The sequence below is a fragment of the Apodemus sylvaticus genome, chromosome 4 (assembly GCF_947179515.1).
Source record: "Apodemus sylvaticus chromosome 4, mApoSyl1.1, whole genome shotgun sequence".
In the NCBI taxonomy this organism is placed as follows: Eukaryota; Metazoa; Chordata; class Mammalia; order Rodentia; family Muridae; genus Apodemus; species Apodemus sylvaticus.
Window position 1 is genome coordinate 78,703,478 of NC_067475.1, and position 23,489 is coordinate 78,726,966.

The 23,489-nt window shown below is 47.7% G+C and overlaps 1 protein-coding gene across 5 annotated transcripts in view; it reads left to right on the plus strand.

Moving 5' to 3' along the window:
- Window positions 1-19,236, plus strand: part of Dap3 (death associated protein 3) — a 31,009-nt gene extending 11,773 nt beyond the window's left edge. For all 5 annotated transcript variants that reach the window (XM_052180092.1, XM_052180090.1, XM_052180089.1 and 2 more), the window contains 11 exons: window positions 4,257-4,361; window positions 6,547-6,648; window positions 8,716-8,824; window positions 9,098-9,190; window positions 10,718-10,848; window positions 11,732-11,812; window positions 11,892-12,050; window positions 13,752-13,811; window positions 14,425-14,514; window positions 16,477-16,594; window positions 18,185-19,236. In XM_052180092.1, coding sequence (XP_052036052.1) covers window positions 4,257-4,361; window positions 6,547-6,648; window positions 8,716-8,824; window positions 9,098-9,190; window positions 10,718-10,848; window positions 11,732-11,812; window positions 11,892-12,050; window positions 13,752-13,811; window positions 14,425-14,514; window positions 16,477-16,594; window positions 18,185-18,270 — 1,134 coding nt within the window. In that variant the 3' untranslated portion in view covers window positions 18,271-19,236. The remainder of the gene's footprint in view (window positions 1-4,256; window positions 4,362-6,546; window positions 6,649-8,715; window positions 8,825-9,097; window positions 9,191-10,717; window positions 10,849-11,731; window positions 11,813-11,891; window positions 12,051-13,751; window positions 13,812-14,424; window positions 14,515-16,476; window positions 16,595-18,184) is intronic.
- The last annotated feature ends 4,253 nt before the right edge of the window (window positions 19,237-23,489 follow it).

The following is a 23,489-nucleotide window of genomic DNA, read 5'->3' on the forward strand; positions in this document are numbered from 1 at the left end:
ATTGAATATTTTTAGTTAATTTTATTTATATGTATGGTTGTGCACCTCGTGCATTCCTATTGGCACTGGAGGCCTGAAGAGGGCGTAGATAACTGGCACTGGAGTTGCTCATTGTTGTGAGTTGCCATGTGGGTACTAAGAATAAACCAGGGTCTTCTGAAAGATAGCCAGTGCTCTCAACAACTGAGCCACTACCCAAGTTTTCTTACTTTTAAAACAATGTATCATTCCTGAGTATGATGTATATGGAGGGATTCACTTATGGAAATTAGCTCTGCTTTTATGTGACTTCGTGGTAACTTAAGGTCACCAAGTATACATTACAAGCACCTTTGCTCCTGAGACATCTCAGAGATGTGACAGCTGGGTGGAAATTATCTGTAATCCAGGCACTTGAAGTGCTGAGGCAGGGACTTTGACAATTTAAGGCCAGCCAGATCTATATAACAAGTTCCAGGGCAGCCACGGCTAAATCGTGGGATCTTGTCTCAAAATAAACAAAATAAGGACGATAGTAGATGGAAAGAGACAGGCCCCTTCTCCCCATACTCAGGTGTGCTACTCAAGGGGCCATCCTGAGAGGACAGCTCTTCACTTGTCTTCTGTGCGTTTAGCATTTTGGCTTTGCTGGCAAGAACAGGAGCTGGCTAAAGAGATGGCAGCCCTCAGCTCTCAGTGCACGCCCTTGGAAACGGTGGGAGCAGGCTGCTTGCCTGCTTCTTCCGTACATTTTGTTTTGTTTTTAATCTGTGTGGGTGTTTTGCCTTCCTGATGCCTGCACAGGCCAGAAGAGTGTGTTGGAGCCCTTTGAACTGTAGTTACAGACAGTGGTGAGCTGCCCATGGGTGCTGGGCGTTGAACCTGGATCTTCTGGAAGAGCTAGGCTGTCTCCCCAGCTCCCGCTCATCTTTATCCTTCTTTTCTTTCACTCGGGACAGGCTATTCTGTAATCTAGGCTGCCACAGCAAGAGAGGACGCAGCTTAATGGGCACTCGCAGCTGGTTTTCATTTTCAACAACAGTATTTCCACTCTTGACTCTGTAGCCAGAAATGATCCCCTAGTAGTAGGTCAGAAGAATATTTGAATTGTGTGGGAGATACACCTGCCTCTGCTGTAAATTTGACTTAACATCATAAAAATTATGGCAGCCTATTTCTTTGCATTGTTGGTTTCTGTTAAAATCTGCCACTGACATTTCAGATTTAGTATGCACCTGGGAAGCTCCTTAGAGCCTCCACACATACACGAATGCATACAGACACAAAGAACACAACAATAGGAAGGCTGAAGAGATGGCTAGGTGGCTAAGAGCAGTTGCTACACAAACGTCGGGACCAGGTTAGGATCTCAGCACCCACATTATAAGCGACTACCTTTCCATCTATGAGAAAGGAGAATCAATAGAACTGCCAGCTTCCAGACAGGTAGAGGAAAGCATGGATGCCCCAACCCAACCAGCCAACCAAGCCTAGGTCCAGGGAGACTCAGAACCTCAATGGCCCAACACTGTCTCCTGGCCATGTATGCACAGGCATGCTAGTGTGCTCCCAGATCTACACTAAGGAGGCTCTCGTGAGTTGGAAAACGGTCAGGCAGGTAAATATCCCTGTTGCCAAGACTCACCACCTAGATTCTGTCCCTGGTTTTGTTGGTGTTGTTGTTTGGATTTGTTTTTTTCGAGACAGGGTTTCTCTGTGTAGCCCTGGCTGTCCTGGAACTCACTCTGTAGACCAGGCTGGCCTCGAGCTCAGAAATCCACCTGCCTCTGCCTCCCAGAGTGCTGGAATTACAGGCGTGCGCCACCACTGCCCGGCTGTCCCTGGTTCTTGAGTGATGGAAAGAAAGAAAGACTAATTTCCACAAGTTATCCTCTGCTTCCCCACACATGCTGTGCTACTCAAGCGTCCGTGTATAAAGAAGTATGGAAAGTAAGCGTGAGATGTGAATAAAAGGGTTGGCAAAGTGACTTAGGGTTGAAGAATGCAGGGCCAAGCTTGATAACCTGAGTTCCATCCCTGGGACCGACAAGACAGGACCTTCCTGATGTCCTTGGGACCCACAAGATGATAGAGAGAGGGGAGGACTTCCCTCTTGTCCTCAGGACCTACATGATGGATAGAGACAGGACCTTTCCCTGGTTGTTCTTTGATTTCCACGTGTATACATTGGCATGTACACTTCCATACAAACACAAATAAATGTATGTTTTTAAACATTTTATGTTAAGGTAGAGACAGTTGGATTTCTGTGAATTCAAGACTAGCCTGGCCTGCATAGTGAGTTCCAGGCTACCTAGAAGTAAGTCCCTATCTAAAAAAATAAAATAAAAATGATTTTTTTTAATTTGGTTTTTTTTGAGACAGGGTTTCTCTGTGTAGCCCTGGCTGTCCTGGAACTCACTCTGTAGACCAGGCTGGCCTCAAACTCAGAAATCCGCCTGCCTCTGCCTCCCAGAGTGCTGGGATTACAGGCGTGCGCCACCACCACCCAGCTAAAAATGATTTTTAATGAAAACAAAAGGTACTGGAAAGAGTAGAGGGTTCTAGAGTCAGTCTTGGGCATCATGTTAGTTGGTGTGTCTCATACTGTGATTAAGCCCATAAAACAAGACCAGTTTGGGGCAGAAAGGGCTTGTGTCTGCTCACAGCTCTCACCACTCTCTGGCATCTGGCAGTTCGCCCTGGAGCTGTGAGCTCCCATTTCTCTCAGCTCCCCTGCTGTTCCTTCTGAATTCCGACCCTAAACTCTTAACTGGGATCATTTGGCCTCTGTGGAAGGCTTGCTGTCTTTATGCTCACTGGAGGGAGTTTTTCCTTTAGGAAGTGTCTCGTGGCCAAGTGGTGGCAGCGCACACCTGTAATCCCAGCACTCTGGGAGGCAGAGGCAGGTGGATTTCTGAGTTCGAGGCCAGCCTGGTCTACAGAGTGAGTTCCAGGTCAGTCAGGGCTACACAGAGAAACCCTGTCTCAAAAAAAACAAATCCAAATAAAAAAAGGAAGTGTCTTGTGGAGCCCAAGCAGGACTTGGACACCTGATCCCACTGAGTGCTGATGTTATAGACATGACCCTTGTGCCCTGCTAATTTGAGAAATTTTCTTAGCATTTTTCTCATATTTATCTCCTGAAATATCATCTGTATCCCTCACCCCCATTCCAGAAGTTTCTGAGTATAGTTACCTAGTTTTCACTTAGCTGGACACTTTATATACTCCCTTATTTCAAGTCACTAATGAAAGATTTTTATTGTGCTGGTCATAGCTAGCAAGGCCCGGCATGAGGCAGAAGCAACCAGATCTCCAAGTCTAGACACAAGGCAGACCTTGACAATGAAAGGAATGGGAGAAAAGTAATTAAAGGGTGTTTGTAACTGTCTCCTTTACTCCCAGCACTGTGGAAGCAGAGGTGGCCAGACACATCCATCCTGTGAGCAAGAAACAAAACCTCATGCTAAAGAGGTTTAGCACATTGCACTAATACCCTAAACTCGTAACTGGAATCATTTCAGCCTGATAGTGGAGACTCCTGTGCTACAGGAACCCTGCAGAATAATGGGATGTGCATTAAATGCATTTCCTAAGCTGCACATAGGTTTGCCTGCCCTAATAGGTTTCCAGTTACTCAAATGTGGAGACTCCGCCCAGAATTCAAGGCCAGCCTGGGCAACTAACCAAGACCTTAGCTCAAAAAAACAAAAGTTTGGCTAGGAGAGAAGGTTCAGCCGATACACTAATCTTAGTGCCTGGGAAGCTGGGACAAGAGTGCCAGGAGTGTGAGGCCAGTCTGGCCTTGGTAATCAGACCGTAGCTCCACACAAACATTAGCGGAGCAGAGGCTGCACTGACAGGTTGGTTTCCGTTGTAAGACAGACCCCCCAGTGTACACATGCTGAAACAGATTCAGAGGATGAATAATGGGGCTGGATTTAGTGAATTATTAGTAGAGATCCATTCTATATAGAACTAAAACATAAAGCGGGGCAGTGCTAGTGCACGCCTTTAATCCCAGTGCTTGGAAGGCAGAGGCAGCTAGATTTCTGAGTTTGAGGCCAGCCTGGTCTACAGAGTGAGTTCCGGGACAGCCAAGAGCTACACACAGAAACCCTGTCTCGAAAAACCAAACCAAAAGAAAAAAAGAAAAAGAAAAAAAAGAACTAAAACATATTTTAGTGTCATGATTCCCTGATAGAGACATAGCTTAGATCCTCAGCATTGAAAAACCAGATGATTCCAGAACACTAAAGCATTTTCTTTTGTAGTTGAACCCTCGGTGTTTTTTGCACGTGAGTGTCCAAGCACCTCAGAACAGCCAGGTTCCAGCTGAGCGTCCCAGAGCTGTTTCCCGCACCAGTGACAGTGACCCGGTAAGTTGCTGACATGGGTGGGTTTCAGAGATTATAACTTGTGTTGCCATATATTCCTTTTACGTATCAGGATACTGGTTTTCATATGTTGTTTTTAAGGAATCTCAATTGCTTGATTTTACCTATGAAGTCTCAGGAGCCAGACGCTGGGGTGAGAGCTTGCTAGCTCAGAGAGGCCGAGAGCCCCGCTGGCCTGCCTCCTCAGCTGGCCTCCCAGAAGCAGTGCTCCTCTGTCTTGCTGTCTCAGAAAGATCTCTTTCAAGCCAAATGTCCCTCCTTCCTACTTCTTGTGGTATCTCTATCCATCCTCCGGATTCCCACTTATTCTCTTTGGGTTTTTTTCTTAATAATCCTATATTCCCTCCCTGTCAGCTAGTTACTTGCTCCACCTTTTGACCTGTGGTTGACTTTATTTATTCATATTTATAATATTCAAGCAGAAAGCTCTTGAATTAAAGTTCTGTGCTAAGGCTGAGCAATACAACTAAGAACAGGCTTTTGCATTAATTAACACAATCTTGGAGTTCCCAGTGTGACCAAGTATTCTGCACCATCCATATGTTCCTGTCTTTAGTCAATTTTTAATTCAGCAAGATTCTTGGCACTAGGTGAATTCATTATTAAGATCACATTAGAAGGAAGTTGGACTAACTTTGTACTTTATATTTTTACAACACCACAGAGCACCAAGGGAAGATCTGTGTGAGAGTGCTAAAATTTACTATATACCTTTCATCGGAGCAGAAACAGATGCATTTCTGAATTCAAGGCCAACCTCTTTTACATACTGAGTCCCAGAGCATCCAGGGCTATGTAGATAGACTTCTTTCCAAAACAAACAAATTGGCTAAATTCAATTCCTTCTGAGAATAGTTTCTCAGGAATTATGTCTTATAGTTGGGGCCAAGCTTTCCTCAAATGAGTACTTGTCTTGGTTCTTCAGCCCTGCTGTAAACAAGCATCTAGGGTTGGGGGTGGGGGGAGCTTGTAGGATAGCCCTTGATGAGGAGTATTCGGATTTGTCACGGGTGGTGGTGCATGCCTTTAATCCCAACACTGTTTTCTAGTAGTCAGAAGTGTGGCACCATAGTCTTTCTAAGCAATTTCTTGGTGTCTTGTCAGCAAGACTGTTCCTCCTTTGAGTTTAAACCCTGACAGGCTGAGTACTTTTCCCTCATGCCCAGTGCTGGTGCCATCTCCTACAAGTAAAATCAGTTCTGTGGTCTGTGCTTCTCCCCCCCCATCCTGTGCTGCCCCAAACTCATTCTTTCCATCCTAATGTGGCCATGGCAGTGGATACGTACAAATGTAAAAAACTACCCTCCACCAAAACATAATTCATGCAGGCCTGTTTAACTTTTGTCCTTAGCATTCACCCATTCTCACAAATGCAAAATAAAATAAAATAAATTAATGAAGTCACTAAAGTGTTATTCAGTGCTATTTTCAAGTCCTCTAGGGTTTCCATGGAAACAGCATCATGCAACTCTTATCACATGACTAGAGCATCTCTTCATAGCGTAAGAGAATCCAGGTAGCTAAAACTATCTATCCCCATCAGCGGTTGTTTCTGAACAACTAATTTTCATCAGGCCACTAACTTTATTAGATATATATTCGTTGTGGATTTCTGCCTGTGTTATGTGGAGATCAAAGAACAAGTTTTGGAAATTTATCTCCTATCATGTGGGTCAAGTTTTGAACTTAGATTGTTAAGGTTGGCAAAAGGTGTGTTTACTCATGAGAACTGTCTTCTATTCCAACACCCAATGTTTTAAATGAAAAGCCTGGTCTGGTGGCACACATGTGTAATCTCAGCAGTCTGGAAGCTACAGCAGCAAGGCTGACAGAAGTTCAGCCTGAGCTATACAGCAAAACCATATCACACAAAAGGAATCCTTTCCCTGCTAGCAGATGTTACTGCTTGCCCAGGCTGTGGCCTCTGCAGGCAATATGTGCTCAGTGTGCTGGTGGTGGTGGTTAGCTGTTATGATGTGGTGTTAGGCTTAATATGATTTTTATTTTGTTTGTTTATTGATGCTAGGTCTTTATAGCCTAGGCTGGCCTGTAATTCAAGATAATTCTCCTGCTTCAGCTTTTGTGTGCTGGGATAACCACACCCCACTAGCTGCTTTTCAAAGTTTGGATCCTGGTGACCTCTCGTTCCTGCTTGTGTGTATTCCAGGCTAAGCACGGGGAGCAGCATGAGGGCCAGCACTACAGCATCCCCATCCAGGACCTGAAGACAGTGTTTCCTCATGGCCTGCCTCCTCGATACATGCTGCAGGTACCCCACAGAAGCAGAACAAGGGTGCCCAAAGTACGGTGTGCAGATGGCAGGGGAAAGGGTTAAATGGAAGGAGTAGAGGCTTTGGCATTTCTGAAAATCAGAAATCAGCTAAGGACTCGTAAACACCACAGTTAGAATATATCTTTTATTAGCCACTTAAGTATACTTCGGAGCCAGGAAAGCATTCTTTTATAATCAGTACTTGAGTTACTGAGCAAGTTTCCAGAAGTCTTGGCATTCAGATAATTATTCTAAGTGAATTCAAGGTAGGTATATGGACAGATACCCAGTGCTTAAGAGCAACAGTGGAAGGATTGTTTCAAGTTTGGGACCAGTTTGGACTGCATGGTGAGTAATGGACCAGCCTGGGTTACATACAGCGTGAGATCCAAATCGAAAACCTCATGTTTGGAGATAGACCTGTCAGCCTATCATCCTTGCCTTCATGAGATCTTGTGTGTGTGTGTGTGTGTGTTAGAGAGAGAGAGAGAGAGAGAAAGAGAGAGAGGAAAAATTATTTCTGAGCTAAATGGTAATGATTTTCTAAATACTATGCATAGTGTGTTTGTATGTATGTATGTATGTATATAGTATGTGCAGGTGTACATATGGGCATATGTATAGAAACCTGACATCAGACCGAAGTGTCCTTCCTCAAGAGACAATCCATGTTTTACTAGCTTTTTTTCCCCTGTCTGTGGGTGTTTTGTCTTCATGTTTGCCTGTGTGTCACATGATTTCAGTGCCAGAAGAGTCTAGAAGTGGGTGCAGGATCCTCAGGAACTGGAGTTATAGACAGTTGTGAGCGGACACTTAGGTGCTAGGAATCAAACCTGGTACCTCCGGAAGAACAGCCAGCCACTCTTAACTAACTAGCATCTCTGCAGCTAGTTCCCCCTCCCCATTTCCTTTTTTAACCAGGACTGGGTCCTGGCCCTTGCTGATAAGCCACTGGCAGGTGACAGAGCCTCAGGCACCCACCTCCCTACCGTGGGCTACGAGCACATTCCTGTGCCCAGATATTTTATGGTTCTCCTACTGGAGTCTTTACTGCCTGCACTGCCCCGACCCTTCTTTTCTTTGCATTGTTGCTCTTGTTTTTAAGAAGGGGGTTGACTGGGGGGGTTGAATTTTGTTTTTGTTTGGGTGGTTGGTATTGTTGTGGGGTCTATGTCCTCGAAAGGGTATTACTATGTTATCTTGGCTAGCCTCCAATTTGTAGCAATCCTCCTGTCTCAGCTTCTATAGTGCTGGTATAAGAGGTATTTACCACCACACGAGGTCCTAGAAATAAAGCATTTTTCTCAAGGTGTTCATTTGATTTTTTTTTTTTTTTTTTATTGTCAGAGGTGGGGGCACTTGCCACCTTATGTGTGGATGTGAGGACAACGGGGGAATTGGTTCTCTCCACCTTGTCATTCTAGAAATCACACTCAGGACATCAGGCTTAGCAGCAAGCAAGTTGTCTGATTGATGAAGGACTAATAATCGAAAGGAAGCGAGCTGGACAGTGGTGGCACACCCCTTCCATCCCAGCAGCTGGGACAGAGGCAGGCCAGCTCAGTCTACAGAGTGAGATCCAGGACAGCCGGGCCTGCACAGAGAAACCCTGTCACAAAAAAGCAAAAGAAGAGAAAAGAAAGGAATTAACTTCTAGACAATACCAATATTGTCATTAAAATTTTTGTTAGGGTTGGAAGCAGGGCACCAGTTCAGTTTGTCTGGAAGGGAGAGGTCTTTATATAAAAGCACTGGCTCTGGGCTCTAGCGGAGTAGAAGGGTGCTTGCATCCGTTGGCCTGGCATGGCTTTCATTCTCATCGTCAAGAATAAAACATAAACAAAGAAGAAGCATCAGAAGCTAGCTATTTATGTTTCTTGATGTGAAACAGTATACCTGAGATATCAACTAAAATATGCATGGGTTGGTTTTCAGATTTAACCCAAGTTCTCAGACCTGGATACAGATGAGTTTAGGGATCTAGCTTGCCGTGTGTCGATTAGTGTACACGTGCATAGAATGACTAGGAGGTCCATGCCCACCTTCCTTCTCCTGTTTGCTTAGGTGAAGACTTTTGGTGAAGCTTGTCTGATGGTCAGGAAGCCAGCTCTCGAGCTTCTGGGCTACCTGAAAAATACCAACTTTGCTCATCCAGCTGTGCGGTATCTTCTCTGTATCCTTTCCAGCACACCTGGGCCTCTTAAGTCCTGTGATCTCCCCTCATTTGAGAAAAGGAAATGCTGTTCGTTTTGCCTTTGGGTTTGGGGCTTTTGTAAAACAAGCTCATGCTATGTAGCTCTGGCTGGCTTCAAACTTAACCAGCTCTGCCTGCTTCTGCCTCTCCTGAGTGCTGTGATTGAACACACTTATCCCAACACATGTGGGCGAGAAATGCTGTTGATAGGAAACATGTTGCTTCGGATGTTTTCTTTAACATATACTTCAGATGGGGAGAAGGGGACAGGAAAGACCCTCAGTCTCTGCCATGCTGTTCATTTCTGTGCAAAACATGACTGGCTGATTCTGCATATCCCAGATGGTAAGGACTTCCTGTCTGTCTTCTCTGTCAGGCAGTCGCCTTGCTGTGTGCAGCACTGTGACTGCTTAGGAGACAGTGGCCTTACTGTACTACCCTTGCTGACTCTGAATTCCTGAACTGAAACACACCCACTCCTGCCTCAGCCTCCCAAGGGTTAGCTGCAGACACATACCACTTCAGATTTTGGTTTTTGTCAGTTACTATTTTCAGTATCTGCAGTATTCCGTGACACTTTAAGAGTTGTTCAGTATAGATTTGAATCCTCATGCTTTGCATTATATCCTCTTTTGTTCAAAGTTTAAATATCCACATTTTCTTTTTTCTTTTTCTTTTTCTTTTTTTCTTTTTCTTTTTTTTTTTTTTTAATATTTATTTATTTTTCTTTATATAAGTACACTGTAGCCATCTTCAGACACACACCAGAAGAGGGCATCAGATCTCATTACAAATGGTTGTGAACCACCATGTGGTTGCTGGGAATTGAACTCAGGACCTCTAGAAGAGCAGGCAGTGCTCTTAACTGCTGAGCTATCTCTTTAGCCCCAATACCCACATTTTCTAATTTGCCTTTAAAAATTAGCAGTAAGCAGAAACAGCAGCCCACTATCTTATGTACTGATTACAATGTAATGTTCACTCTAAGGTCAAGAATATAGAGGGGCCCGGCAGTGGTGGCGCACACCTGTAATCCCAGTACTCTGGGAGGCAGAGGCAGGCGGATTTCTGAGTTGGAGGCCAGCCTGGTCTACAGAGTGAGTTCCAGGACAGCCAGGGCTATACAGAGAAACCCTGTCTCCGAAAAAAAAAAAAAATCCAACCCTCCCCCCCAAAAAATAAACAAAATAAGAATATAGAGGGTAGGTCCCCGGTACCAACACACAACAGAAAATATGTTCATTTAGTTTTTTTAATGTTTCTCGTAATTTAAATAGTCAGCACTGACTGCTTTTTTTTTTTTCCTCCTTTTATTTTTCTGAGACAGGGTTTCTCTGTGTAGCCCTGGCTGTCCTAGAACTCAGTCTGTAGACCAGGCTGGCCTCCAACTCAGAAATCTGCCTGCCTCTGTCTCCCAAGTGCTGGGATTACAGGCATGCGCCACCACCGCCTGGCAATACTGACTGCTCTTGCAAAGAACCGGGTTCAGTTCAAAGCATCGGCCTGGCTATTCATGACATCTGAACCTCCAGAACAAACTCACCCAGCACCTCTTGTCAATGCATCCAGAATACAAAATGAAAGATATCAATTCTTTTTTTACAAAAAAAAATAAATAAATACAGCCGGGCGGTGGTGGCGCACGCCTGTAATCCCAGTACTCTGGCAGTAATCCCTGCACAGAAGCAGGCGGATTTCTGAGTTGGAGGCCAGCCTGGTCTACAGAGTGAGTTCCAGGACAGCCAGGGCTATACAGAGAAACCCTGTCTCGAAAAAATCAAATCCAAAAGGGAAAAAAAAACAAAAACAAAAAGCATACAGTATCTCAAGTTTCTCCAGCAATTCCTAATTTGTTTTCTTATCCATTTTTAGCTCATCTTTGGGTGAAAAACTGCCGGGAGCTTCTACAGTCCACTTACAACAAACAGCGCTTTGATCAACCCTTGGAGGCCTCTACCTGGTTAAAGAATTTCAAAACTACCAACGAGCGCTTCCTGAGTCAGGTGACTGGCTTCGGGAATTCCACATGAGATGACCTTTGCACTGACAGGGAAGATGTTGTCTTCTTTGCCCCTTGAGGAGCGGATGCACCGTTTTGTATCCCTTTCATACTGTAGAGCTGGCGCTGTAGTCGGGAACGGATGCACCGTTTTGTGTCCCTTTCATACTTTGGCTCACAGTGGGCTCATGCCTTAAAATGTGCTGGTGTTAAGGAGGTGGCTGCAGAGAGCTGTTTGCTTACTGGCTACTAAAGTCAAAGTCTAGACTGATCTTTACTGTTCCTGAGCAAACCTTGAATCTTTCACAACACAAAGGTTTTCCTCCAGATAAACCAGAATGTGAGAGTAAAATTACTCACTCCAGTTTTGATTTATTCATTTGCTATGTAGAGTGGGCTGGCTCTGAATCTACCATGCACCCCAGGCTAGCCATAAACTTACAGTCCTTCTGCCTCACCCAGGAAAGCCAAGTCGTCTTGGAGTGAGCTCTACACTAGGCCTTACCACTATGACCATGGCACTGCCGATGAAGCCCTTATCACCGTACCTCATAGCCTGAGGTGGATGCCATGGGTTCGCACAGAGGGCAAGTTGTCTGTGACCTCCACCCCTGCATCATAGCTCACATGCACCCTCACATATATGCATACACATACACAGATACATAAGTGTAATTTTGAAAATGTGAGTGCTAATACATGGGTGTAGTTTGGGGAAAGAGCACTTACCCTCCCCGACCCCTCACTCAGCTCCAGGAGGAGGTTAGAAGTCTTTCATTTCTGCACTGCACTTCCTGTGGTTCAGCTGACCCCTGTGCCTTCCTGATTGGGACGGCTTAGGCCTAAGCGAACAGCCTGTTTTATTTTATTTTGTTTTTTCCATTTAGATAAAAGTTCAAGAGAAGTATGTTTGGAATAAGAGAGAAAGCACTGAGAAAGGCAGTCCTCTGGGAGAAGTTGTCGAACAGGTACAAGAAACACCAAAACACCAGTTACACCGACTCCTACCCAGAGAGGGCGGCGGTACAGTTCTGCCTCTCCCCACAGGGCCTGACCCGAGTGAGGAACGCCACTGACGCAGTTGGGGTTGTGCTGAAGGAGCTGAAGACTCAGAGCGCCCTCGGGCTCTTTCACCTCCTGGTGGCTGTGGACGGAGTCAATGCCCTCTGGGGAAGGACCACGCTAAAAAGAGAAGACAGAACCTTGGTAAGAATGTTTGGTTTTCTCTGATTGTGTCCTGGACAGGGTCTGAGGCTCTCTGTGGGACCCACAGAGGGTTTGCTTTGCATGGAGGTAGAGCCATAGGCGACTGAATAAGAGCACAGGCTGAGCTGGCTGTGCCGCCAGGCATGGATCGTGGCAGGCGGTGGTGGGTCGTGGCAGGCGGTGGTGGATAGTGGCAGGCGGTGGTGGGTCGTGGCAGGCAGTGGTGGATAGTGGCAGGCGGTGGTGGGTCGTGGCAGGCGGTGGTGGGTCATGGCAGGCGGTGGTGGATAGTGGCAGGCGGTGGTGGGTCATGGCAGGCGGTGGTGGGTCATGGCAGGCGGTGGTGGGTCGTGGCAGGCGGTGGTGGGTCGTGGCAGGCGGTGGCGGTGGTGGGTCGTGGCAGGCGGTGGCGGTGGTGGGTCGTGGCAGGCGGTGGTGGGTCGTGGCAGGCGGTGGCAGTGGTGGGTCGTGGCAGGCGGTGGTGGGTCGTGGCAGGCGGTGGTGGGTCGTGGCAGGCGGTGGTGGGTCGTGGCAGGCGGTGGTGGGTCGTGGCAGGCGGTGGCGGTGGTGGGTCGTGGCAGGCGGTGGTGGGTCGTGGCAGACGGTGGCGGTGGTGGGTCGTGGCAGGCGGTGGTGGGTCGTGGCAGACGGTGGCGGTGGTGGGTCGTGGCAGGCGGTGGCGGTGGTGGGTCGTGGCAGGCGGTGGTGGGTCGGTGGTGGGTCGTGGCAGGCGGTGGTGGGTCGTGGCAGGCGGTGGAGGCTATCACTGCCTCCAGGGTCTCCCGTGGCACATGCGTGCATTCAGGACAAACACATAAAATATAAATAAATAAGCCTTTAACGACAATAAAATAGAATAGTGAGTTGTAAAGGCAGCAGTGCAGCTGGAATGCAGCATGTGCACTGCATGCATGGGTAGTATAGATGACACCCCAGGCTCCGTCTCCAGCACTGCAGAAGCAAGGAGGAGATACACAGAGAACTAGCTTCAAACGAGAAAGGGCTGTGTCTTAGTTGGCTTTCCATTGCTCTGGTAAAGCACCCTGACCCAAAGTGACTTAGAAAGCAAAGGGACAGAGTCACATCACAGCAGCCCATGGCAGGAAGGCAGGGTGGGAAGGAAGGCCGGAAACCTGAAGACAGTAACTGGCGCAAGGGCCTGGAGGAGTGGCACTGAGCGGCTCGTCCCGCCTTACCTGCTCAGTTTGTTTTCTGGTCTGTGTGTGGATGGCACACCTGTCCCCGTGGGATGCCCCCCTCGCCTCTGTCACCCACTAACCAAGATGGCGGCATTTCCTAATGTTTGCTCTTCCCCAAACACCCCTGGCTGTGTCGAGTTGACAAAAAACTGCTCAGCACACGATGCTGCCTGCTCTACCATGCTTGGCAAAGCAAGGAGCGTGTCAGAAAGAGGAGAGCAGGGAAACTCCGCAGCTCCGCTTCCTCCTGCCTCTAAGTGCTGTGCTTTCAAGGGAGCCCTGGTCTCCAGAGGTCAGAGGTGGCAGGGAGGAGGGTGCACTTGGTACAATTGACCTCTCCTCCTACCTGCTTCTTCCTCTCCCTCCCCCCCCTCTTATTCCTGAGGAAGTACTACAATTACAGCAGTTAAAATCTTTTTTAAAAATCATTGTCAAGTCAGTTTTCTTAGGTAAACAGTCAGAAAAGTCATAACATGTTCACTCACCTGTTGACGATGTGTAGATTGGCCCAGAGGAGCTCTCCCTCGTCCACAATCTAAGGAAGATGGTGAAGAATGACTGGGTGAGTGCTTGGTGGACGTGCAGGGACCACGTGCGTCTTCTTACTGCTCCTTTGTCTTCTGTATCATTGCAGCTGTGCAGAGCGGCCCAGCAGGGCGTTCTGTACCAACAGAGCCTGCACACTGGGGGAGAGGGGGTGTCTGTCTGTCTGTCCTTGTCTCTCTTGATTGTTTGTTTGCTTGTTTGTTTGTTTAAGATAGTAATTTTTATTTGAGGCATGCTCACTCACGTGTAGTCCTGGCTGCGGTGGAGCTCCTAGAGATCTGCCTCCTGGGGGCGGGGATGTAAGGCATACTCAAGCGAGATATGATGAGTTTATGCTGTAACTCAGGCTGGCTTAGAACTCACGCTGCCTCGGATTGGAACTCTTCTGCTTCATTCAATTGCTTAAGTACTAGGAGTGCAGGAATTGCAGACAACATTGCAAATAGAAAGTATAAGACCTTGCAGTAATTAATTCTCAGAGCCAGATCTAGAACTAGTAACTAGATCTTGCCAGTTAATTATGCTCAACCACACTGTCATGACACTGTCATGAGAACGTCTACAGACAACTGTGTGCCGTGTCTCTTATTTTCATCTTTTTAAAATTCAACTCTTTTTCTTTTTTTCAGCATGGAGGTGCAATCGTGTTGAGCTTAAGCCAAACTGGGTCTCTCTTTACATCCAGAACAGCCTATTTGCCGCATGAGCTGCTGGGACAGGTCACAGCCTGGCGAAGTTGGCTTCCCTTAGAGTAACCGTTCTGTCTACAACAGCAGTTCTCAGCCTGGGTTGAAACTCCTTTTGGGGGGGGGAGGTTCACACATCAGATGTCCTGCATATCAGCTGTTACGTTACGATTCATAACAGCAGCAAACTTACAGTTATGAAGTAGCAACAAATCTATTTTATGGTTGGGGTCAGCACAACATGAACTATATTAAAGGGTCGCAGTGTTAGGAAGGTTGAGAACCACTGATCTAAGAGACTGTCTCTCTCTTATTTACTGTTGTCGGGGGTTCCCATGCCGCAGCATGTGTGTGGAGATCACAGTAGAGAACAGGATGTGTGGGCTCTGGCATGCTAACAGAGGCCACAGGCTTGCTAGCACATGCCTCTTCCTGCTGAAGCCTCTCACCAGCCTTGTGTCTCTTAAATTTTCTTTTTGAGATTTATTCATTTTATTTTACCTCTTGGATGTTTGTCTGAATACGTGTATGTCCCTTGGGACTGGAAGTGTGGATGGTTGTGAGCTACCATATGGGTGCTAAGATTCAGACAAGTGCCCTTAAAAACTGAGCCAGCTCTCCAGTCCCCCGTGTCTTTTTAAAAATCATTTTGTTTTGTCATAATTTCACAGAAATTCATATCCTGTATACTCTTCACCTCATTTCAAGAAATGTCAGCTTTCACATTTTTGAAAGTTGCATTAATAGTAACATGAATAGAAATATCTGTTTTCTCTCTGATACAACTGTTTCTGGGCTGCATGGTGAGTTTGTTTGGGGAAGTCTTACTGTTTACTGCTTTAGTGATTGTCAACAACTAAATCCTAGCTCTAGTGCGTGCTAGACCAGCCCTCTGCCTCGGAGCAACTCCCCAGCCACAGTATGGATGTGGAAGCGCTGAGCCAGGACTTACTGTGTCTCTGGCTGCCTTGGAATTCCCTGTGTAGATCAGGCAGGCCTCAAACTCACAGAGATGCCCTTCCCCCATCTTGGCCTCCCAAGCTCTGGGATTAGTGTGCACTGGGCACCCCAACCAACTATAGATTCTTAATTAGTGAGTGTAAAACTTGTGCTGCTTTCCTCCTTATTATTTTATGGTTTTAGTTGGTTTATTTTGCTTTTGTTTTGAGACAGATACATATCCCAGACTGATCATGAGTTGGTGGTTTCTGTGGCAATGCCAAGACCCCTACACTCATTATCTCCTTGTTAAATATAATATTCATAGCAATAGAAGCATCACTAGGGCCGGGCGGTGGTGGCGCACGCCTGTAATCCCAGCACTCTGAGAGTCAGAGGCAGGTGGATTTCTGTGTTCGAGGCCAGTCTGGTCTACAGAGTGAGTTCCAGGACAGCCAGGGCTATACAGAGAAACCCTGTCTCGAAAAAAACAAATCAAAAAAACAACAACAAAAAAAAAGCATCACTAGGCACCTTTAGAAATAAATTAATTTGGGGGGGTTTGAAGAGATGGCTCAGTAGCAAGAGCAATTCTGCATTGCTCTTGCAGAGAACTTAAGTTTAGGAGTCCCCAGAATAAGTGGCGCATAAACCACCCTCTTCTGGTCTCTGTGGGCACCTACATTCACACTTGACATGTTCCTGCACAGAAACACATTGTTCTCCAAGATTAATACATTTATTCATCTACTACATACACATATGTGCATACATGCACACTACCACATGTATGGAGGTCAGAGAATAGTCTGACCATGGGGACCTGATCAACCTCTAGTCACCAGGCTTTTCTCACTGATCCATTAGCCCAAGGCTAATTCTGGTACTAGGTATGTGTATACAGTCCTGGGTGAGGCAGAAAGCTGGGGGCGGGGGGCGAGTAGGAGAGCAAGTGGTTGTAGAACAGAGGGAAGAAAAGGCCCATCCCCAATGCCGGCAGTCTCTGTGCTCTGCTCTCCACTAACTCTGTGCATCCTTTATCCTTTTTGTCTCCAGGAAGGATTTAATGCCCTAGAGCCTTTTCTTCCCATCCTCATTCCCAACTATAATCCAAAGGAATTTGAAAGTTCCTTTCAGTATTACTTGGAGAACAACTGGCTTCAGCATGAGAAAGGTCAGTCGTGTCACCATTTTGCATGCCAGGCTGCCCTTGGCATCATCTGCTGAGCCCCCCACCGGGCACCTGTGCGCCTCTGTGACCTGCTGCCTGTAGCTTACTTGGGCTCCCAGACCCAGAAGGGTCAGTCATGGCCTCTTGAGTCCATGTTCCAGGACCTATAAGAAAGTGGTACATCTTGGCACCATGAGCAGAGGGTGTTCACATCATAACAAGTGGGCAGAGACAAGGAAGGACACTCCCATAGACACCTGATCCTTTTGCAGAGCCTGAAACCTACAAGTTCTCAGAGCCTCCCAAAATAGAACCAGCAGCTGTGGACCCAAGCACTCGGTGCATGATTTGTGGCGTGCGCTGCCTCCTCAGACCGTGCCAGGCGCTCACCCTCCTCAGCAGTGACCTATAGAACAGGAGAATGTACACATGGGGCTGGAAGATGGCTACAGCGTTGGTGCTACAGAGGAAGCCACTGGATTGCTTCCACAGGTCTGCGCTGCTGCCGTTCTCACGGCACGCGCACGCGCCTGGTGTGCTACTTGATTCATTCATTCATTCATTCATTCGTGTGTTCATTCATTCGGTCATTTATTTTTTTAGGCAGCATGAGCCCTGGCCAGAGGCAAGGATCATCCGTGCTCTACTCTTTTTTTTTTTTTTAATTCTTGCCTTCATGTGTGTCTGAACCACATGTGCTGGTGTTTGAGGAGGTGGTGAAGCCACCGGGTGGGTGCTGGGTGTGGGTCCTTTGCAAAAAGTGCTTTAAGCGCAGAGCCAGCTTCCAGCTCCTGTGAGCTACTATTAAAGACTTTGACACTGTAGGTGGCTGGCCCCAGACCGGATCCTGGCCGCCCCTGCACTCAGGCTCGGGAATTAGTAACTTTTTCCCTTTTCCTTTGGTTTTTTGTTTGTTTGTTTGTTTGTTTTTGTTTTGTTTTGTTTTTGTTTTTGGATTTAGTTTTTTTCGAGACAGGGTTTCTCTTTGTAGCCCTGGCTATCCTGGAACTCACTCTGTAGACCAGGCTGACCTCGAACTCAGAAATCCACCTGCCTCTGCCTCCCAGAGTGCTGGGATTATAGGCGTGCGCCACCGCCACCGGCTTTCCTTTGGTTTTTAAGGCAGCACCTGTCTCGCTGTGTCCCCATGCCTATCTCCCACGCGAAGCCCTCTATCTGAGGCTCCTGAGCTCAGCACGTACTGCCACACCGGGCTCCAGAAGCTCTTAACCCTCAATGCCAGATCTGATGGCTTGGCATTGCAAACGTTCTGGCTGTCACCCAGGATGTACAAAAGATATAGACAAAGTAAAGTGCTCCTTCTCTTGAACAAGAAGAGCCTGTAATGACTGGATGTGGTCCCACCAGTGATGACTGCCTGTGCTCCCAGTTGACGCTGGGCTGCCTGAGACCTGGGCGCAGATAATAGTTGGGTGTGAAGCCCCTGCCTAGGTCCTCAGAGCTCGGCTCTGATCAGTAAGTGCAGCGGTGGCATGGCGAGCCGAAGGTGCAGGAGTGCGGTCTCGGGTTGGTTCAGGGGTCACGCTCGGGCCTGGCAAGCTTCTGATGTGTTCGTGTTTGGTTCCATTTTAGCTTCAACAGAAGAAGGGAGGAAGGAGCTGAGGTTCCTGAGTAACTGCAACCCTGGGCAGCTGGAGCGGCTCTGCGCCGCACTGTGAGCATGCGCAGTACAGGGTGCCAGGAAGACCGCAAGCGCCTTCACTCCTCACGTGAGGAAGTCCCAAGGTTCCAGGCTCAGCACCCTGACCTGCACTGATGGACATGTGACAATAGGACGTTCGTTGTCCTACGACTGACACCAGTTTTCTGTTAGTGTTTTGACATTAAAGTAGATCTGCCACCAGGCGATGGTGGCCCACGCCTGTAATCCCGGCACTCTGGGAGGCGGAGGCAGGCGGATTTCTGAGTTCGAGGCCAGCCTGGTCTACAGAGTGAGTCCCAGGACAGCCAGGGCTACACAGAGAAACCCTGTCTCAAAAAACAAAACAAAAAAATAAATAAATAAGTAAATAAAGTAGATCCGCTTCTGAGTGCTGTATTAGATTTACAACAAGGAAAGTTCTGACACTGGCCAGACTCAATTTCTCAGGCGTTTAGTTTGTTGGCATCTGAAGAAACTCAGTTCTACAGAAATTACTAGTTCTGGATTCAAATCTTGATTCAAATCAGGAGTCCGAGATTCACAACCAAATTCTCTCAGGCAGGTAACTTCGCGATTCCTGTTTGTACTTTCTTGATTCCACAGAATGTCTGTGGTTGGTGCTCCAGCCGGGTCCTGGCTGATGGTGTGGCCAGCCCCTTGCCTCACAGTCACAGAGCAGCCCTGGTATGTAGCGCATCAGCACTACTGCAGTTAGAAGGGTATCTGTGTAGACGCCTGACAGCAGTGAAGACACCGTCACTCAAATCCAAATGGACATTTTACTTGTATCGTTGTTTGGCACATCCGGAGGTCAGGACATGGCTGTGATGCCAGCCCTCTCCTATGTTCATGTGGGTTTGGGAGGACAAACATTGTCGAGCTTGCAAGTGACACAGCAAACGCCGTGACCGTCTCACTGGCCCCAGGAAACTACCACACCTCGGCTGCTGCCGGAGATTAAAGGGGAAGATTTTTATGGTTAGCTTTCTTTTCTGAAACCAAATCTCATGTAGCCCAGACTGACCAGAACCTAGTAGATTGGCAAGAATCGTCTTAAACTCCTCCCTCCTCCACCTAGGTACTTAGGTTAGATAGAGGTGCCACGCCCAGTGAGGATCCAGGATCCCATCTACACTGGTCACTGCCAGCCAGTTCCTTCCTGTCTTGGATGTTACTGTTATTGCTTTATTTGAAGAATTTCCCCTGAGAACCTAAACACCCGCTGTGTTGTAATCCTGTCTCCAAGGACTCAGTGTCTGTTCTACAAGAGATCACTAACTGGAAAGGCTGTTAGTGCAACAATATTTCCTTGTGTGACATGAGCACACAGTGCTGGGGTGGGTCCTAGGGTCCTGCCCCTGCTTGGCAACGCTCTCTGCTGAGCGACCCCATCCTGTAAGCTATCTTAGGTATCTCCTGGCGCCTCCGCTTCCACACTGACCCTGACTGACAGCCCCCTGCTATGAGCCATGGAGCCTTTTGCTGTCTTTTCAGGTAGGACCACAGGTGTTCCTGAGGTTGTCCAGGCTAGCCCAGTCCAGCCTCAGCCTCCTGAGTGTTACCATTTTCCAGTACACCCCGCCACGTTTCTAGTTTTTTCACTAAATGCCAACTCATAATTTGAAACACAATAAGTAGCACATCATGGCACTGAAGGCATTGCCCCGCACTCTGTCCCTCTGTACAACACCGCAGAGTGGGGCCCTGAGCTGTCTCCCCTGAGCATCCTCTGCGGCCTGTGTTTGTTCTGGCTCATGGGGGATGCGCCCACACACCACAGAGTGTGCTGCTGTTAAGTAGTTTATTGCAAACCTGGTCCGCACCAGCAAATGAACTTGAGAAGTGATACCATATGGCCTTGGGAAGCTTATCACATTGTAAGGCCCAGTCCTAATCAAGAATTGCCTTTCTGGGTGCTTAGAAGGAGGAGTTCAAGGCCAGCCTCATCTACATAGTTCCTGAAGAACCAAAGAGAGCTGTTTCAAGACAAAGAGTGTCGTCATTGTTTCATAAGTGACTCAACGCAGACCTTTACTTTGGTTAGTTTGGGCAGGTTTACTTCAGCAGTAGGATGCCGTGTGTGTGAAGCCAAAGACCAACATCCATGGTCTCCCTCAGTCACACTCTGCTGTAACTGTAACGTTATTTTTCTCCAAACCCCTGTTCTTAAGCATGGTGGTTCTTAAGCACTTTAACCTCCCCTTTGGCCTACCGCCACCAGAGCTAGTGGGGAAGAAAGGATACCAGGGAACAGACTTGTTAGGAAGGGTCTTTGGAGCAACGCCCGTCTTTCTTGTCAGGAAATCAGCAGTTCAGTTCACTGGTCAGCGGGGGCAGCCTGTAAACACTTCACAGATACACCAGCAGTCCCCATCAGCAGCAGTGGCTCTACCTAGCAGAGACAGCCAAGCCTCAGCCTCGGCGTGGGTCAGCTGGAGGAACCCGGAGAATGTCAGGAGAGGTTCTCGACTGTGCCGCTCCCGGGAAACAGATTGGAGGCCCAGAAGAGCTGCACTGCTAGAGTTACAGAGGTAAGCAAGCCTGGCTCAGCCTCCATCGTTGTCAAGTCCTATTTATACCTTCCAAACCAAGCGGGTGTCCTCCACGGGCTTGCTTCAGCAATGTTCCTGCCTCCGCTGACATCCCTGCCAATCAGCCCGAGTCCACAGGAGCAGCAAGAGACCACAGCACACACCCCGCCTGGTGTTTGATTCATTTCTCCCTCTGGACTCCTAACAAATGCAGCTCGACTACACAGTGTAAGACGGACCAATACATGGGCAGTGTTAGCAAAGACTCCTTCATCACGTGTCCTTTCATGTGCTTGCTTTAGCAGAACATCCTCTCCTGTGTCTGCTTCAGTTCCTTCACGAGTCTGCCTTAGTCTTTCACCTGTGTCTGCTTCAGCTAAATGTTCCTTCACATGTTTGGCCCAGAAAAACACCATCCAACCTACTTTCCAAAGAATCTGTAATTTCCATTTTACTTTACTGTGTTTTTTGAGGCAGATTTTGTTGAGCTTAAATATTACAATTGCAGCCTGGAGCTGGTCAGGGATCTGCGAGCTCTTCTGCCTTCTCTCCTCGCACTGCTCTGGCGAGCCTGCCTGTACAGGGTCCAAGTGCGAATCAGGTATCTGGAGAAGCCATATGGTGGATTTATTTAATAGATTATAAATGTATTTACTTATAAAGTCAGGCGTGGTAATGCACTGGGTAGGCAGAGGCCACTCAGCCTCTAATTTCTGGCTAGCCTGCTTTACAGCACTTGTTCCAGGACAGCCAGATCCACACAGAGAAACCCTATCTCAAAAATAAAAGTGTGTGTGTGTGTGTGTGTGTGTCTGTGTGGCCTGGTTCGTCCAACAATGGCTATCTCCTGATGGAAAGGCCAGGAATCTTGTAGCTATTAAGCCCACAAAGTTGATGTTCAGTCTGCACTGGAAGTGTGTTCTAATAGCAGTGAATGTATCCTGCAGCAGCGAGAGTGAGGGCCAGCAGACAAAAATCAGAAGCTTTCTTCTCTGGACTTTGAAGTGGACTATGAGTACAAGGTGTGGCTCCCCCTGCCCAGATGTGGTTTGGATTTTCTCACCTCATGATCTAGTCAAGATGATCGCTCACTGGTGTGCCAGCTGCTTAAGTTTTCCACCTTTTGGTTATTTCATGTTTGGTTAACGAATGAGGTGATTTATTAACTCTGCTTCCTTTGTCCTAATGCTGCTTGCTGGTAGCAGCCGTCTGCCCAGCATGCCTGTCTAGATCTTTCTGTCCTTGAGATGTCTTGCAGTGAGCACCCTGCTCCTTTCCCACTTGCCAGCACCTCTGGGGCTTGGAGGGTCCCCCGGACCACACTGTTGGCCTCCACAGAAGTGGCTGAACCTGTCGCTGTTTCTCTTATTGTGTGGAAGAGGGCGGGTTCTGGCTGCCTGGCCAGCCTGACTGTCCACCGGTTCAAGGACTTTGAGTTTCCCAGACTTCTTGAGGAAGGATGCAAGAGCTCTGAAACTGGTTGACATCTTTTATAGTAATGCCAGGCACCTTACAGCCTTCCACACATGTCTGACAGGGGAAAGGCTGCTTCATTTTGTTTTTTAGCATAATATTTTGTTGGGTTTTGTTTGTTCCTTTGAGACAGGTTTTCTGTGTAGCCCTAGCTATCTATCCTGGAGCTCACTCTTTAGACCAGGCTGGCCTCAAAATTCACCTGCCTCTGCCTCCCAAGTGCTGTGATTAAATGTGTGCATCACCACCACCCATATAGTATTCTCATGTATTGATTACTTGGGAATCTCTCATCATGCATCCTGATTGCCCCCACCTTCCAATCCTCCCATGTTCACCCCACATCCCATCCTGCAAGGGAAAAAAAGCCCGTTTTGTGTTTATACTCAGTGGAGCATGGTCAAACGCCTGTGTCCAGGCCCCAAGGGAAGCTGAGTCTTTTTGCATCTGCACTGCCCTCCTCCAGAAGCCCTCAGATGTGGAGAACTACACCTCCACACCTTTTTAATTGGGTTCGGATTATCACAGAAACCTTCTGTGTTCCTTTCCCAAACGTGTGCCTGCAGACATAAGAACACTACCAGAGCTGCTTCCTGGCTCTTCACAGCCAGTGGGGATGTGGATCCCAGGTTTCCACATGGTTTCTGGCAATAGCACAAACCAAAAATGTCCTGTCTCCCATGTCAGCACGTACCAAGGACCTTTACCTGGTTTCTGGTTGTCAGGACAGTCCACAGTTATCAACATGGTTCACTGCCAAAGCACAGGCCACTAACCAGCAGGGCCTCTGGGGGAAGCATGGCCCATGGAGGTCTATCAAGAGGTCCAGTCCAGTAAATGGACGGTTCTTCGTCTTGAACATGTCGCTGTTTGGAGCTGGGGCGATCATGTGGCTGAATAGCTTGTTGAGGCTTTGTACAGCATTCTGCCCACCCAGTAGGGTAAAGACTCGCCCCTCTCAACCACAGCCTCTCACACCCATCACGACTGTCGAATCTCCGGCTTTGCCTGCACTTGTGGCTTAGCTCCACTGTCTTCCTGCCTCTCCATCACACACTCTGTTGCAGTGGCATTGGAAGCTGCAGTGTGTCATCATGGCATTTTTTTTAACCCAGCTTTATATGCAAATGGTTTTTGCAGTGAGTCTGTGGCCTGGTTTGAGCCCTCTGGCAGTGGCTACACCAGTACAGGGCCCTCCCTGAGACACTCTCAGATATCCTATGGTTGCTCA